Source organism: Drosophila novamexicana, unplaced genomic scaffold, assembly GCF_003285875.2.
Source record: "Drosophila novamexicana strain 15010-1031.04,08,12 unplaced genomic scaffold, DnovRS2.1 tig00000008-arrow-pilon, whole genome shotgun sequence".
NCBI classification, from domain to species: Eukaryota; Metazoa; Arthropoda; class Insecta; order Diptera; family Drosophilidae; genus Drosophila; species Drosophila novamexicana.
In genome coordinates, this window is record NW_020824765.1 from 4,359,631 (window position 1) to 4,374,519 (window position 14,889).

General features: G+C 43.6%; 2 protein-coding genes across 3 annotated transcripts; one reads left to right on the forward strand and one right to left on the reverse strand.

The window, feature by feature from the left end:
- The first annotated feature begins 1,883 nt into the window (after positions 1-1,883).
- Positions 1,884-12,101, forward strand: LOC115770998 (kelch-like protein 17). The gene is made up of 6 exons (XM_030716498.1): positions 1,884-2,062; positions 6,878-7,061; positions 7,308-7,491; positions 9,462-9,558; positions 9,620-10,952; positions 11,018-12,101. Exons 2-6 carry the CDS (start codon positions 7,036-7,038, stop codon positions 11,229-11,231), a joined length of 1,854 nt encoding a protein of 617 aa, XP_030572358.1. The 5' UTR covers positions 1,884-2,062; positions 6,878-7,035; the 3' UTR covers positions 11,232-12,101.
- A 94-nt stretch (positions 12,102-12,195) lies between these two features.
- On the reverse strand, positions 12,196-14,805 carry LOC115771004 (prohibitin-2). Of its 2 annotated transcripts, XM_030716518.1 has the most exons (7): positions 14,747-14,805; positions 14,552-14,694; positions 13,865-14,211; positions 13,571-13,804; positions 13,401-13,478; positions 13,236-13,335; positions 12,196-12,502 (listed from the first exon to the last, which is right to left on the reverse strand). In XM_030716518.1, exons 2-7 carry the CDS (start codon positions 14,682-14,684, stop codon positions 12,396-12,398), a joined length of 999 nt encoding a protein of 332 aa, XP_030572378.1. In that variant the 5' UTR covers positions 14,685-14,694; positions 14,747-14,805; the 3' UTR covers positions 12,196-12,395. The 2 variants fall into 2 exon arrangements, with proteins under 2 accessions (XP_030572378.1, XP_030572369.1); XM_030716509.1 differs by lacking the exon at positions 14,747-14,805 and having other exon boundaries at positions 14,552-14,738.
- Positions 14,806-14,889: the final 84 nt, after the last annotated feature.

The window sequence follows — 14,889 nt, forward strand, 5'->3', positions numbered from 1 at the left end:
CGTGCCGAGCACCTGTTGTCCGCGCCTCGGCTCAGACGGCACGACAACGAAGTCGCAGGTGCCTTGCGGCAGCTGCTGAGGGGTGAGGGGTGAACCGTTGACAGCAACAGCTACAACTACTTTGCCGCTGCTGAGGACATGCGCAGCAGACGCAGCCGCAGCCGTCGCATTAGCTGACTATTTGAAACGCGACTCGAGCTTTGGATATTGGCTAATATGCATGGCAATGGCAATTGGCCAATTGGCGAGTGGGTGGCCCACCTTGGCGATGGCAGCTTTGGAATACCCATTCAGCTCCTTTTGCAGTTGTTAAGCGCCAATAAGGCTCAGGTGTGCCAAAAGGTACACAAGTGCGACACAATTATCCAGCCCTATTGCGTAATCTCGTTGTCATATGATATACGAGCTCAGTTCTTTCAACTTCAACTGATTGCTGCTCCCGGCTGCTCCTGGCTGCCCCCGGCTGCCCCCGGCTGCCCCTCTCGACTGTTCCCAATGTGACGCAAAAGGCTTTTAAAAATTCACAGCATTTACATAATTGGGTCAGTGGCTGGCGGTTTTGTTAGCCATCATTGTTTGACTTGGCCTCCGCTTTGTTGTCGTGCATTCTGCATATAGCATCTCCGGTCGCCTTTGAGCCCAGCTCCTGACTTCTTTTACAGCAGCAGCAGCAGCTGCAGCAGCTGCAGCAGCACGACCTTGATGCTCGCTGCTGCTCGGCAATCTAATTGGATTTGTGGGCAGCGGCGGGTTCTTTGTGACGCGCCCGGCGAGCTAATGGCCAGCAACGGCAACTTTCGCAAAAAGCATTTAAAAGTTTTTAAACACTTTGTAAATTTGCCTACTTTCCTGTAATTTTATTTGTGCTGCAACATTCCAGGAAAAACTGTTGCAACGCACCCATACATAAATATGTCAATTTGCATCATTTGACGTTCGACGTGAAAGCAGAAAGAAAAGCTAGTGCAAGAAAATTGATTAACTGCCTGAAAGTATGCAAGACTTTTCGGCGTGGTACGGATTTCTACATGAAATTCTTGTTGTGTATAAGCACTGCTGGAAAAACAGTTATATTTTCAGAGCGGACGTGTATGTACTGTAGCAGAATTATTTGTTATTAATTTCTTTATATTGCTTAAACATTTCATATTCATATCTGTTGTTAAGAGAAAAATGTGGATCAGTTTCACATTGCATACAAAACAAACACCCTGTTAGCAGTGCATAAAGAATTTCAAAAGCTGTTGCATCTCTACAGCTTTAAAAGCTTTGCCTATGAACAGAATATCAAAAGCTACGCGCGTATTCAAAGTCTGCCTCGTAACAGTTAAATAATGCCATTTTGAGTATAACAGCAACAAGTAAACACAGCTTAGCATAGCTGTTACTTTACAGCGAATATGCTTACAGCTTTGAATATGTGTTAAACTGCTCTAACGGAAAATCATTCTAACAGCTTATTCTAAATAATTGTATAAAAGTTTGATTTATAACAGACAAACTTATTTGCTGCTTAAATTATAATCAAATAATTTATATAATAAGCTATTTATAACATTTTTACAACAGGACTAGTTCGTTTTATGGCAGCTGCATAGGCTAAATATGTCAATATGCCAATTAAAAATAAGGGTTGACTGCTTCTAATGTTACTTATTTATGCGTATGTGCCTTTTTGAACATATAGAACAGTTATTTATTTAATGACCCTCGCTCAGCATTGGCGACCATCTGCGCTCTACGCCTCTGTCTCTGGCTCTGGCTCACTCACGTTCTTCGAGTCGAGCAGCCGATGCGTACGTCGCGCTCAGTTGCGTTTGAGCTTTCGTGCCGTTCAGTTGTTGGCCGCGCAGAGTTGTCAAAGCCAACGAAGTTGTTCACGCGACGCTGGCAGCAACAAAATAACTGGCTAAACAGTAGTTAACATTTTCAGTGTGTGCGTGGAGTTAATGCTGCAATACCAAACGGCATAAGGACAAAGTTTGGCCAAAAACAGTTAAAGAGTTAATGCAAAGCACAGCACCGCTGCTAAATTAAAGTTCAGCTACAAATCCAAAACAAGGTGCGGCAGTAAGTTAATGTGAATATGTGAAAAATATTTAGGGGTAGAGGAGTTTGTATGCGGCACATGCCGCTGCACTGCCCAAAAAAAAAAAAGAAAACTCCAGTGTCATGCGCAGACGCAACAAAAACATAAAACGGCTGTTTCACACATTTTCCCGCGCTGCGGCAGGTTGACGACCCGCAGCGCAAAAATAAAATAAAAAAAAATGCCGGCACAGGCCGAGCAGCGATAACAGGCAGAGTATGGCGCGACCCAGTCCCAGGCCCCAACTCATCTGCGAGAGTCTTTTATTGGCCATTGACAAACCAAACGAAGGCCCAGAACACACATTGATTGCGGCACACGCGACGTATACGCAACGCGCTGGAAATCGTTGCAAACGCCTGTGGGCTGTTGTTTACCTGGCCTCCGCTACCTAGCCAGGTAGCCAGCGCCACCTACAACCACATCCACCATATTTGGCGGTGCTCTTGTGTACTTCTTTTGGCCTAGCACGCATTGGCACTTGAGCGCGTGTTGGGGGCGCTTCAAGAGGGCCGACAACAGTTCAATATGAAAAGGTGCTAAACATTCGTGCTGTAGAGTTAAGCCGCGAATTCAAGTAGACGAAATTTCGGTTGTCAAGAGGCAAAATGAAATCACATTTGAACTGTTCTGCAACTTTTTACTCTGAGAAAGTTTTCGAGCAAATTCTGCATCACAGCAAATATTTTCCTGTCCTGCTCCGCTCGGCTTGTGAATCTGGCTTATGTTTCCATCTGTGCTCGGGCTAAAAACTATAATTACCACATATTATTTTTTTAAATTTTTATAAAATAAATTCTACCCAAATATGGTTAGTTAAGTGCTTGGGTTCGCAGTCAAAATTATTTTTGGTTTGCTGTTAGATTCTCCTGAAGAGTTTTTTATATTTAACCTAAAAAAAATAATTGATTTAGTTCCGGTTTCCCTTTGATTTATTTGGAAAAATATTTTTGGTTTAGGTTTCGGTTCAGAGTAAATAAAAACTAAATTGGAATTCAGCTCCTTAAAAAAATATTTTTTTTAAACATAACTTTTATTTTTATTTGGGCAATATTAAATTTTTTATTTTTTTTATTAATAATAATTCGGTTTTCGTTTTAATCAAAAATATTATTTACCAAATAAAGTTTTATAAAATATAAGCAAAATATATAAATATTGGAGTACTTATCAATTATTTCAGGCCTAAAAAATGGCTTATATAAATTAAAATGTTTACCAGTTAGCCAGTTTATAAATAGTTCATTTGGTCAGATTCGATTGAAAGACATTGCTTGAAATAATTGCTATTCAGAAATAATTCTTGCCAACTTATTCATTGTTTTAAGCCGTAATTGAAGCTGAGTTGGCCGCTTATTTCCGCGGCATTGCTCAAGGGAATTGCATAGACAACAACTGGTTGACCTTGCTGCATGTAGAGAATTGCATAGTCGTTGTGATTAATCATCAATGAAGCGTGCAAGAATCAAGAAACAACTGACTCTTGCAATGTTCGCTTTTTATTTGGGCCGGGCCTCACGTGGAGCACAAAACTTGGCTCAAAAGATAACGAACAAGCGTATCAAAGAAAAGGCAATATATGTATAAATATATATGCATATGTGTAGATATTCTAATACAACTACGACCGGTTCAATGTTTGCACAATTTCTGTCGCCAGACGTTAAAATATTACTGAATGGCTTTTGCCTGAATTGACTGCGGCTCAAATGAGGGAGCCACATGAAGTCGTTAACTGCTTTCGGCAACGTGTGCCGCATTCGGTTCTGGCTTATTCGCTTTATTTGTTAATTTGAATTTCACACACAGCACACACATACACACAGCTTCAGTTTCTGTTGAACTTAAATTTTGTCGATTTTTTTCATGTGAAACATATTTTTGTTGCCATCGGAAGCTGGTTGATTATTTAAAGCTGACTTGTCAAGCGAATCTTTTCGAATTTGAGCTCCCAACTGGTCAGTTGTTGCGGTGTTTATATATATTTAGAAACAAACTGCAGCTGCATCCATTAACAACAATCCACTTCCTGTTCCTCTTACATTAGCGTGCTTATGCATAAATTTTAAGCGCCGCTTCCTTTAAGCTTATTTCATAAAGACGAAAGTAGTTAATTAGCACAGAGATGCAGTTAGAGAGAGATAGAGAGAGAGAGAGAGAGAGAGAGAGAGAGAGAGAGAGAGAGAGAGAGAGAGAGACAGAGAGAGAGAGAGAGAGAGAGTTAGAGAGAGAGAGAGAGAGAGAGTTAGAGAGAGAGAGTTAGAGAGAGAGAGAAAAACACATCTCCTAAAATATTCAAGTCTGGCGAACTCGAACTCTTTAGGGATTCTTCAATTATTTAGTGGCCCTTCTTTGCGATTCTCATGAATTCAAAAAGCCTCTCAGTTTTCTTGCTCTAATTATAAGTATTGTATTAACAAGCTAAAAGGCTTTTGACTTCATTCAACATTTTATTTACTGACAATTCTGTAGTTCTCATAACTACGTGTTTCTCCAAGTGTAGACCGCAGAACTGTTAGTGTTAGCCCGTGTTGGCTGTCACTGAGATGAACCGCAAAGCGTAACGGCAAACGGGGTCCCTCGGCCCGACCCTGGTGCAGTGCTTTGATTACGCGCACATTGCGCATACGCCAAGTGGCACGCACAGTTTTTTTTTTTGGGGAACTGACCCTCGCGTTCTCAAAAACTCAAAAAGTTGCATGCGAATTGGTAACTGTGACAATCCCACGGCTGATTCTGCTTCTGTGTCAAGTCCGTATTGCAACTGTTGCAATTGTGTGCAGTTGTGTGTGCGTGTGTGTGTGTGCGTGTGTGCGTGCAGTAATAAGCACCTAATGGGGCTTCTTTTTGCTAGGGTGCCTCTACGGGTGCCACATATTAACGGGCATTGCCCTCCCAGCACAATTGCGCCCTCAAGCATGGCATTTCGCCCGGGCTACGCATTTGCTGCTCTTGCTTTAAACTAAAACCAAAAATTGTCGTTAATTTGTTTCTGTGCAAAGTGAAATTTTTTATATGTGGGTTGCTTTGTTTAACTTGTTGTTGTTGTTGTTGTTGTGCTTGTCTTTTTGTTAATGCAGCGTTAAAATTCGTGACGTTGATTTCACACATGTCGCTGGCCGGCCGTCTGGCCACGTTTTGTTGACCCCAGAACTTTCCAAGCGTGTTATTGTTGGTGGGGAAGGTGGGAAGGGAGAAGGGGGGAGTGGAGAGGGCGCCTATACTTAATATGAGTACGAGCACAAATAATAAGCAACGCGCTTTTTCATTTATTTGCACAATCTGTCGATTGCATTGGGCTGTTTGTTTTGCATGGCCGCAGCCGCAAGTAAACATTCAGCACAATTTCGAGCCGGCCAGCGAAAGGGAAATATAAAAGCAAACAAGTTTGAAGCACGCATTCTATATATATATCATATCAGATATAAAGATAAACTAGAGTGAGCTATTTATTGATTTTTGAATGTATATGCATTGACAGTTATCTTATCTGACATTATGTATTGCTCAATATCTAATAACATTATTATTATTATTATTATTATTATTATTATTATTATTCTTATTATCATCATTATTATTATTATTATCATTATTATTATTATTATCATTATTATTATCATTATTATTATCATTATTATTATTATTATTATTATTATTATTATTATTATTAATATTATTATTATTATCATTATTATTATTATCATTATTATTATCATTATCATTATTATCATTATTATTATTATTATTATCATCATCATCATTATTATTATTATCATTATTATCATCATCATCATTATTATTATTATTATTATTATTATTATTGTTATTAGTATTCTAGTCCAGTCTTTGATTCAAAGACCTATCTTCTATTTTATTAATATAGTTTATGAGATTCTGAGCAACCGTTTTGAGATCCGGGACAATCTATAACTCTAAGAAGTCGTCTTCCGCACCTAAGCTTTCTTTTTCATTCATTTTATTAGCTAACTTTTTGACACTTCACTTTGACATCTTCACCCAGCTATACAATAAGGGCTATTAACATACTTAACATTAACATTACTTAACATTAACATGCTTAACATTACATTACTCATTAACATTGTTCGCTTTTAACTTGTGTCCATCCAAGCATTCGGCTTGGGAGATCTTTGAAGTGAACCCTGCGACGTCTCCATTGCTTTCTTCTGCAAAGTCTTCTGTCAGTATATTAGGGTATATTAGACAGTTATCATAGAAGGTTGTCCACCAAAGATTAATTAACTTCTGCATACGCTTTTTAACTTTGTTGCGCTCTCGTGTTAGGACGTACTCCCGCATATTTTGGCTTTTTATAGACTCTTTTTGCAACCTTGAATTGAATGCATTAAAACCGGGCTACGGAGCACACGGATTCGTTGGCCTAGCAAATGCGAAAATTGCATGTGTCAGGACATTTGGCCGGCTTCTACAATCGCATCCTGTGCAGCAGTAAGAGCTGTAACAAAGCGAGTTCAACCCAAATACGGCTGGGTGCAGCTTAACAATGCGGGGTAGCTGGAGTGGGAGTGGGAGGGGAGGGGCTGGCAGCGGGATTGTCGGCACTTAACCTACTTTGCGCAGCTATTTAGATGCTTTCTTTTCACTTTGACATGACCGAAAAGTCGAGCAGCTATGATCTCATGTCTGTGGCCCGCCCCGAACTGCGTGTGACCTAAATTTGGTGTCTTGTTGCTGTTGTTGTTTTAGGGGTGCCAGCAAAACAATTACATTCTATTGATTTTTACTTTGGCGACTTCATTTTAGCTGCAACTTCCGGCACTGCCAAATAAAAGACTGAAATATAATAGTGGGAAGCCTGCAGGAGCAGCTGCCCAAGCAAACAACCAAGGACCAAGCCGAAACTTACTTTCGGATATGTTTTAGACGCAAATCGCGATAGACTCGTGGCAAGCCGCAACGCAATGTTTCTGCCCGTCAAATCGAATCAGTGAGTAAACAGAAAATAAATATGAATCAAGTGCTTCCATTCATGTCGTTGCCGGAAACATCCCCCAAAAATACCGGATTGGGGCGAGTTTCGGCGTGAACAACCCTCAGCCCGCCGCTGGCGGCGTCTGGCGTCATCTTGTCGCCCCATAACCAACATCATCATCATCATCATCATCATTTGGGATTATACATGAAATTTGATTTAAAACGGCAACGTGTTTTTCCTGTTATCTTCCCTGTGCAGCTCCGCCGAGGCGAGTGGCAACAATGAGGATGTCACCACGACCAGCAACAATTCAACACAGACGCCCAGCGATCTGAGCCCGCCGGGTCCCAATGAGGAGGTGCTGCCGCAGGCGCATCATCAAAACCCAGGACACTGCATCGCCTCCTTTGCGGCCATCAACCAGATGCGCAACAATGCACAGGTAAGCGAGAACGTGGACGAATCTAATAATAATCCTTATGATATATTCAAGTTGACAGATTTATTTATATAATGTCACAGGATATCTATAAATTGCTTAGATAAGCGTAAGATATTGAATAATTTAAGGCATATCAGCTGGTCGAAGGACATGCAAAGGATTTAAAGTGTTTTATTATGGTTTAGTTGGCATTCAAGGACACAATCAAAACCTTTACATACGGCTCTTAGTCATAAAAATGGAGCTTAACTTAAACGAAAGTCCTTCAGCAAGCTCAAATAAATTGGCTTTCTTTAGAGCTCGGCCGTATCCTTGCGACATTTAATCTGATCGAAGGATATTCAAATCGTCTTGTTGCTATACGAGATATCAAGGATTTTCGACCCATATAACACGATGCGTCCTATAATGCAAATCGAAAGAGTTGGTCCTTGCGAGACAAACGCACTATATCCTGGAAAAAATCTGAAAGAGTTCCAGCCAAAGCTTTTCTACTAAACAGAACTTTATCTTTATAAATACGAATCGTGCGTATCTACAACTCGCCGGAGCCAAGATTATTGATTAGGAACTTCAAGTACTTTGAGCATATGAGCTGCGAGTAGCTTTCATTGACCTTAGCTTGGACGAAAGTCCTTTACATAACAGAACTAACTCGGCCGTATCCTTACGACTAGTGCTATCAGCTGGCCAAAAGGCCTTAAATTAATCCGGTTGGTTTCCGGAACTTCAAGGAATTTGTGTTTTTGGCTTGTTACCTTGACAGTTCCTTGCGAGTGCAGCTGAAATTGAAGAAGTCTACTCTGAGACAACTATCTTGTACTGCCAATCGCTAGAATAGGACCTTGATCTAGTCCTTCATTTGCAAAGAAGAAACTTGAGCACATGCCTATTTATGCATTTATATAATGTGCCAACTATCTATCGCCAGTTCAACCACTTTAACTGAATGAAATCTATTGCAGGGGCATCTTAGATAAGAGACCTTTTGTCCAATTAATGCCGTCTCTATTTAGCATAATTACAATTAAACTTAACCGGGCGGACAGCGTGATTGAGCCAAGCGCTCGCCGGCCCACATGGCGTATACATAATTTCACTAGCCATTAATTTGATATTTCAATTTTTTTTTGTTTTTGGGCAATTAATTGCCTGGTTGAGTGAATGTCGTGCCGCCCAGAGGGCAGCTGGGTGAGCTAATAGCGCAAATTGTCGTTTAGTTAAAAAAAAATATTTGCCCTGCGGGTGGTTGGCCTTAAGCCGACTCCATTCCCGCCCCCGTCGCATGACGTGTGCCGGCAAATTTAAATAAAAAAAAAAAACGAGAATTTGTAAATTGTTGCAAAGCCATTAAAAATAGATATTAATCGGGTGCACTGACTTGACAAGAGGCCGCTGCGTTATTTATGGAGAGGCTCGCACAGTGCCAGACTGAAGTTGAAGCGAATCACTTGTAAGGATTCAAGGGGAGGGCACAGTGGTTCAAAGCCGCGCAAAGCTTGAGCGAAAAATTAAAATGTTAAACAAATTTGCTAATCAAATATATTTAGGTCTGTTCGATTAAATTTGATTTTAAATCATTTTAAATGTTAAAGGGTTTAGGATTTTAATTTTTGAAAAGATTTGGAAGCATAATTAATAAAGATTTAAATGTTGAATTGTAAAAAAGAGCTGAGAATTATGTAAAATTAACTTTTAGATGTAGTGTTCCAGTTAGTACGTGTAGATTAAAATTTAATTAATTTATTAAAATTAATCGGGCTGTGAAATATTATACTAAATGTTAAATGGAGGTCCTGCATTTTGTCAAATGTTCGAACCACTGTGCCTTCGGTTTGCATGTGGCAGACTGTAAAATTGAGCACGTAGTGCCAGGACTTTGTTAATCGGATTTGGGTGAAAGGCGACACTTTGTTGGCCGGCAGACGCTGCTTCATGTGTCAATGATGGCTTCTCCATTCCCGTTGCAGCTCTGCGATGTGCGCCTGGAGGTGGGCGGCGACACCATCAATGCGCACCGCGTGGTGCTGGCCTCCGTATCGCCTTATTTCTATGCCATGTTTAATGGTAAGTGGCGCAGCTCACGAAGAGGGGAAGGGGAAATTTTAAGATCTTTTGCCACTTGCAGACGACATGCTAGAGCGCAACCAGGGCCTGGTGCGTCTGCACGATGTGGACAGCGCCGCGCTGCGTCAGCTGATAGACTACACGTACACGGGCGAGATTACCATAACGGAGCAGAATGTGCAGGTGCTGCTGCCGGCATCGGGTCTGCTGCAGATGCACTCGGTGCGGGATGCGTGCTGCAAGTTTCTGCTGCGGCAGCTGCATCCGTCCAACTGCCTGGGCATACGCAGCTTTGCGGATGCGCACTCCTGCAAGGAGCTGCACACGCGCTCGCACAAGTACGCGCTGCAGAACTTCCAGCAGGTGGTCGGCACAGAGGAGTTCCTGCTGCTGCCGTTCGAGGAGGTCAAGGAGCTGATATCGAACAGCCAGCTGAACATCAGCTCCGAGGAGAAGGTATTTCTGGGCGTGCTCAGCTGGGTGAAGCACGATCTCAGCCAGCGTCGCCTGCACATTGCCGAGCTCATGTCGCACGTCCGCCTGCCGCTGGTTAGCCGCGATTTCCTCATGAGCTGCGTCGAGGCGGAGACCCTCATGCGCGACGACTCCGAGTGCAAGGAACTGCTGCTGGAGGCCATGAAGTATCATCTGCTGCCGGAACAGCGCAGCCTGATGGGCAGCCAGCGCACCCAGGAGCGCCGGCCGGAGGGCATGAAGCCCTACATCTTTGCCGTTGGCGGCGGCAGCCTATTTGCCATACACAACGAGTGCGAGGTCTACAATCCGCGCTGCAACAGCTGGTCCCCCGTCGCGCCCATGCTGTGGCGTCGCTCCCGCTCTGGTGTCACCTCTCTGCACAAGCAGCTGTACGTGGTGGGCGGCTATGATGGCGTCAGCGATCTGGCCACCGCGGAGTGCTACAATCCGCTGACCAACAAGTGGACCAACATCACGCCTATGGGCACCAAGCGCAGCTGCCTGGGCATATGCGCCTACGACGGGCTGATCTTCGTGTGCGGCGGCTATGATGGCGCCTCATGTCTGAGCAGTATGGAACGCTATGATCCGCTAACGGGCATCTGGAGCTCCTGCCCGGCCATGAGCACGCGCCGGCGCTACTGTCGTCTCGCCGTGCTGGAGAATCAAATCTATAGCCTGGGCGGCTTCGATTCGACCAACTATCAGTCGAGCGTGGAGCGCTTCGATCCGCGCGTGGGTCGCTGGCAGCCGGTGCCCAGCATGACAGCGCGACGCAGCAGCTGCGGCGTCGCCTCCACCGATGGCAATCTCTACTGCATTGGTGGCAACGATGGCACCATGTGCATGTCCAGCGGCGAGCGCTTCAACTTGCGCCGCAACTGCTGGGAGCCCATTGCGGCCATGCACTCGCGCAGGTAAGCTTCCAGCTAAAGCAGGTAGCAAAGCGTGGAAATTATTAATTGACCCATTTGGCTTACAGATCTACGCATGAGGTGGTCGAGGTGGAGGGTGTGCTGTTCGCCTTGGGCGGCAATGATGGCAGCTCCTCGCTCAATTCCGTGGAACGCTACGATCCGCGCCTGAACAAATGGAGTGTGGTCAATGCGATGGTCGCGCGTCGCAGCAGCGTGGGCGCGGCGGTGTTGGAGTGCTTCCATTTGGAGCGCGGACTGGTGCAGACGACGAACTTATGACCCCCGCTGAGCAGCATCAGCGAATCTTTTGGCGCTGCCGCAGCGAACAACGCCAGCAATAACACCAACTCCAACAACAACAGCAGCAGCAGCAGCAGCAATGGGAACGGGAACAGCGGCACCTTGAACGTGCCCAGTCGCGCCGAGGCGGCCGCCTTTACAGCCAACATTGCTTTGAGCTCCTCGGCGCCATCGGCCAGCTCCACGCTGCGTCGCCATCGACGCGATACGCCCGCCCTGGCGGAGAGCCGGCGCGCCAATAGCAATGCCAGCAGCAGCAGCAGCAGCGACAGCGCCAGCAGCAGCGGCAAGACACCATCGACTGCCTGATCCTGGTCCATGTCGAGTGGACGACACTCTTAAGCAACAAAAAACAAAAAAATACACTAATCTACAAAGCTAACCCCAACGCGCCTACTGCAGGAATTATGATTGATTGTTCGAGTTCGTTATTATGGATAGATCCGATATGATATGGTAGATATATATATATACATATACAATACGGGAAAGTTAATGGCAGCACCTTAACTAAAGGGGCACCTTTTTGCTCAAAAACTTGATCGAAACACACGCAAGTTGCATTTAAAGTGAACGTATCCCACTTTGAGTACACATTATTCGATTGTTATGCTTATGCGTAGGCGGAGGAGCAAAGTATTCCATATACCAAGGAATAGATTCCATAAGGTCAGACCTCGATTTGAAGACAAATCGATATATTCGATTTACGCATAAGCATAACAATAAACACACACACACACACACACATTTCTAGTCAAGATCTCGCACGAACTTAAAAGAACTCCCAAATGTAACAGCTACAACAAGGAACCTAATCTGCCTACAATTTTTACATGTGAATCGTCTATACATACATATTAGAAATTATACTATATACACGACACCTCTCTTATGTACTATTCTTATGTATTTTATACATGCAATTAATATAATATTAAGTAAATGTTTCGTATTTGATGAAATGCCATCTGCAGTCAATCTTCTTGCTTTTGGATAGATAATTTTCATAAGGCCCTTATGTAGTCGTTTATATAAGTCTGTATTGTGTGTTCTTGCTTTGTTTGTACTGGGTTTGAATTTCTTGTTCTTTGTCTGGAAGCCAAAAATGTTGCAGCCATAATGTGATTCTTCATTCGTCAATTACATGATGCGTTCGGCGGTGCTGCGAGCTACATCGCCCACATTGGAGTCGCCAGCGGTTCCCATTTTGCGTGCGTCTAGCCAATTCTTGGGCAAGCCGGTGCCAACTGAAAAACGATGGGGTTTTTGAGGTTTTAGGATACGAGTCGAGCTAAAATGTATATAATCGATTGATTGATTTGTTTGAGGCTTGACAGTGTTTTCTCAATGCGCATTTATTAACAGTTTTCGTGGTGAGTTCTTGAATGGGATAAAACGCTAAATGCTGCGGCGATTTGGCCGCGTACTCGTCGCCCTTTGCCACACACTGTGTGTCCACGTCAGTTGATCGCGTGTTGTGCGTTTGCGCGGCGGCAACGATATGAAATGAAGCTGTTGCCGCCTGGCAAGACAACACGCAAGACAAGACGCGACGCAGACAGTGTGTGTGTGTGCAACAAATGGCGACGTCGCGTTCAGAGGTTATATAACTAAACGATACTTAGGCACTAGGCTTATATGTATGCAATTCGCGTTATTAAAAGAAGAAAACAATCGCATAGAATTAATTAATCAACAATTACGTAATGAATTAGCCCGCTTACTTAATCCAAATCGTTTAGAACTGCGTTGCGCGTTTCAAAAATAAGTAAAAAGAAAAGGAAAGAAGCGTAAACGAAGTGGATTGTGAATTGTGTGTTGGCAAAGAGAAAAAAGAGAGATTTAAGAAAACGTTACTCAAATACACGGTCTACATATGTCTAAAGTTTTGGCCAATGCTCGAAACCAAAAACAACAAATTTTCAGTTTGTTTCAATTTTCAACTTAAACGTTAACTCAATGACGAAACGAGTTATTTACTTTTGTAAACCTTCTCAGTCATGTCATCGAAGCCGGAGTCCTGAATGTTCAACATCAAGCTGTCGGCGGACAGATAAACCTTGTTCTGTGAGCTGGCAATCTGTTGGGCAAGAGATTCATTTATAATATCAGTTTGTCGGAATATTGTTATTTGATATATCTTACTGTGCGGGCAATGCTCTGGGCAGCACGCAGCTTGCGCAGCTTCAGGTAGGCTGGATTCTGCTTCACGGCCAGACCTAAGTAAACATATCAGTTAAGGTGCAAACCAAGTGCATACAAAATAAATGCCTAAAAAGTGTGCTAGAAAGCGTTTAGTTTTGTTAAAAGGATATCATTTTGGCTGCCTCGGCTTCACCCTCGGCCTGCACGATCTTCTGTTGTTTCTCCTGCTTGGCGCGCTCCACAAAGAAGACGGCCCGTTGTGCCTCCTGCTGTGCCACCTGCTTGGCCTCAATGGCCGCCGTGTATTCCTTGCCAAAGCTCAGCTCAGTCAGCGAAACATCATCCAGGATAATATTAAAGTCGCGCGCGCGCTCCACCAGCTCCTTGCGTATCAGCAGCGAGACCTACAGAACAAAGCTTATCATATACAAAAATGAAAGGAATTGATTTTGTCTTCTACACACCTGTTGACGCTGTGTAATCAGCTGGGAGGCATTGAACTTGGCAATGACACTCTTGAGCACCTCATTGCAAATGGAGGGCAGCACCTTCTCGTCGTAGTCCACGCCCAATTGCTGGTGCAGGAAGGGTAAGTTCAGCGAATCAGGACGCGACAGCACACGCAACGAAATATTAATCATTTGTAAATCCTTCGAGCCGGTGGGTGATGAAATTTTGCGGGGACGCGAGCGTATATCGTAAATAATTGGATATTGGATCCATGGAATGCGCACATGAAGACCCTCAGAGTAAATATCACTCTGTATGCCACCCAAGCGGCTGAAGATGATGGCGCGATGACCGCCCTCCACTGCAAACAGAAAGAGATACAACTTTTAAAGTTGTTGTTATGCAACCACGAGCAACGGGCAATGTGAAAGTGCTGGGCAAATTTCATCCCGAAGAACAATTCCAATTGGAGTCTGTCTACAACTCTTAAGTGAACCTCCGACAACAGAGAAGGAATGCATTGTGCAAGCGTCTTTATTAGTTACGAAATTCCATAGACACCGCTAGCACCCACACACACACACACACGCACAGCCGCATACAAAGGCTTTTTGAGGTTATGTGCACATGCCGCTACGTAAGTCGTGTTTTGTTGTTTTGACCCTAATTTTAAGCTGTTTGCCGTATATCTAAGAGCTTACCGGTATACAAGGATTGACTGACACCATAGGCTGCTGCGCCCACGGCAGCCAAGAGCTTCAGTCCAATTCCCAGGCCAGGTGGGCCACCTTTGCCCAGCTTGCCCGCTAGATCATTGAGTTTGCTTTGTGCCATTGTGTGTGTGCTATAAAAAAAAACTTATTGTTAATTCGCTTAAGAATTTGAAACAAACACACTTTGTTGAAATAAATGAAATAAAATGAGTTTTTCTTTATAATTGCTGTGCGAGCAAATCTTACGCACGTTATTTACTTGTGTCAGAAAGCAATTGGTATCGTTCCCATTCATCAGCTTATCGATGCTGCTGCTAAAGAGCTAT

What these genes read in the sequence shown, in the direction of transcription:
- LOC115770998 (XM_030716498.1), top strand. Translation starts at nt 7,036, where the DNA reads ATGTTTCTGCCCGTCAAATCGAATCA. An exon ending in CTGCCCGTCAAATCGAATCA is followed by an intron (nt 7,062 to 7,307) that starts GTGAGTAAACAG and finishes TTCCCTGTGCAG; the next exon opens with CTCCGCCGAGGCGAGTGGCA. An exon ending in AGATGCGCAACAATGCACAG is followed by an intron (nt 7,492 to 9,461) that starts GTAAGCGAGAAC and finishes TTCCCGTTGCAG; the next exon opens with CTCTGCGATGTGCGCCTGGA.
- LOC115771004 (XM_030716518.1), bottom strand. Translation starts at nt 14,684, where the DNA reads ATGGCACAAAGCAAACTCAATGATCTAGCGGGCAAGCTGGGCAAAGGT. An exon ending in CAGTCAATCCTTGTATACCG is followed by an intron (nt 14,212 to 14,551) that starts GTAAGCTCTTAG and finishes TTCTGTTTGCAG; the next exon opens with TGGAGGGCGGTCATCGCGCC. An exon ending in AAGCCGAGGCAGCCAAAATG is followed by an intron (nt 13,479 to 13,570) that starts ATATCCTTTTAA and finishes TGATATGTTTAC; the next exon opens with TTAGGTCTGGCCGTGAAGCA.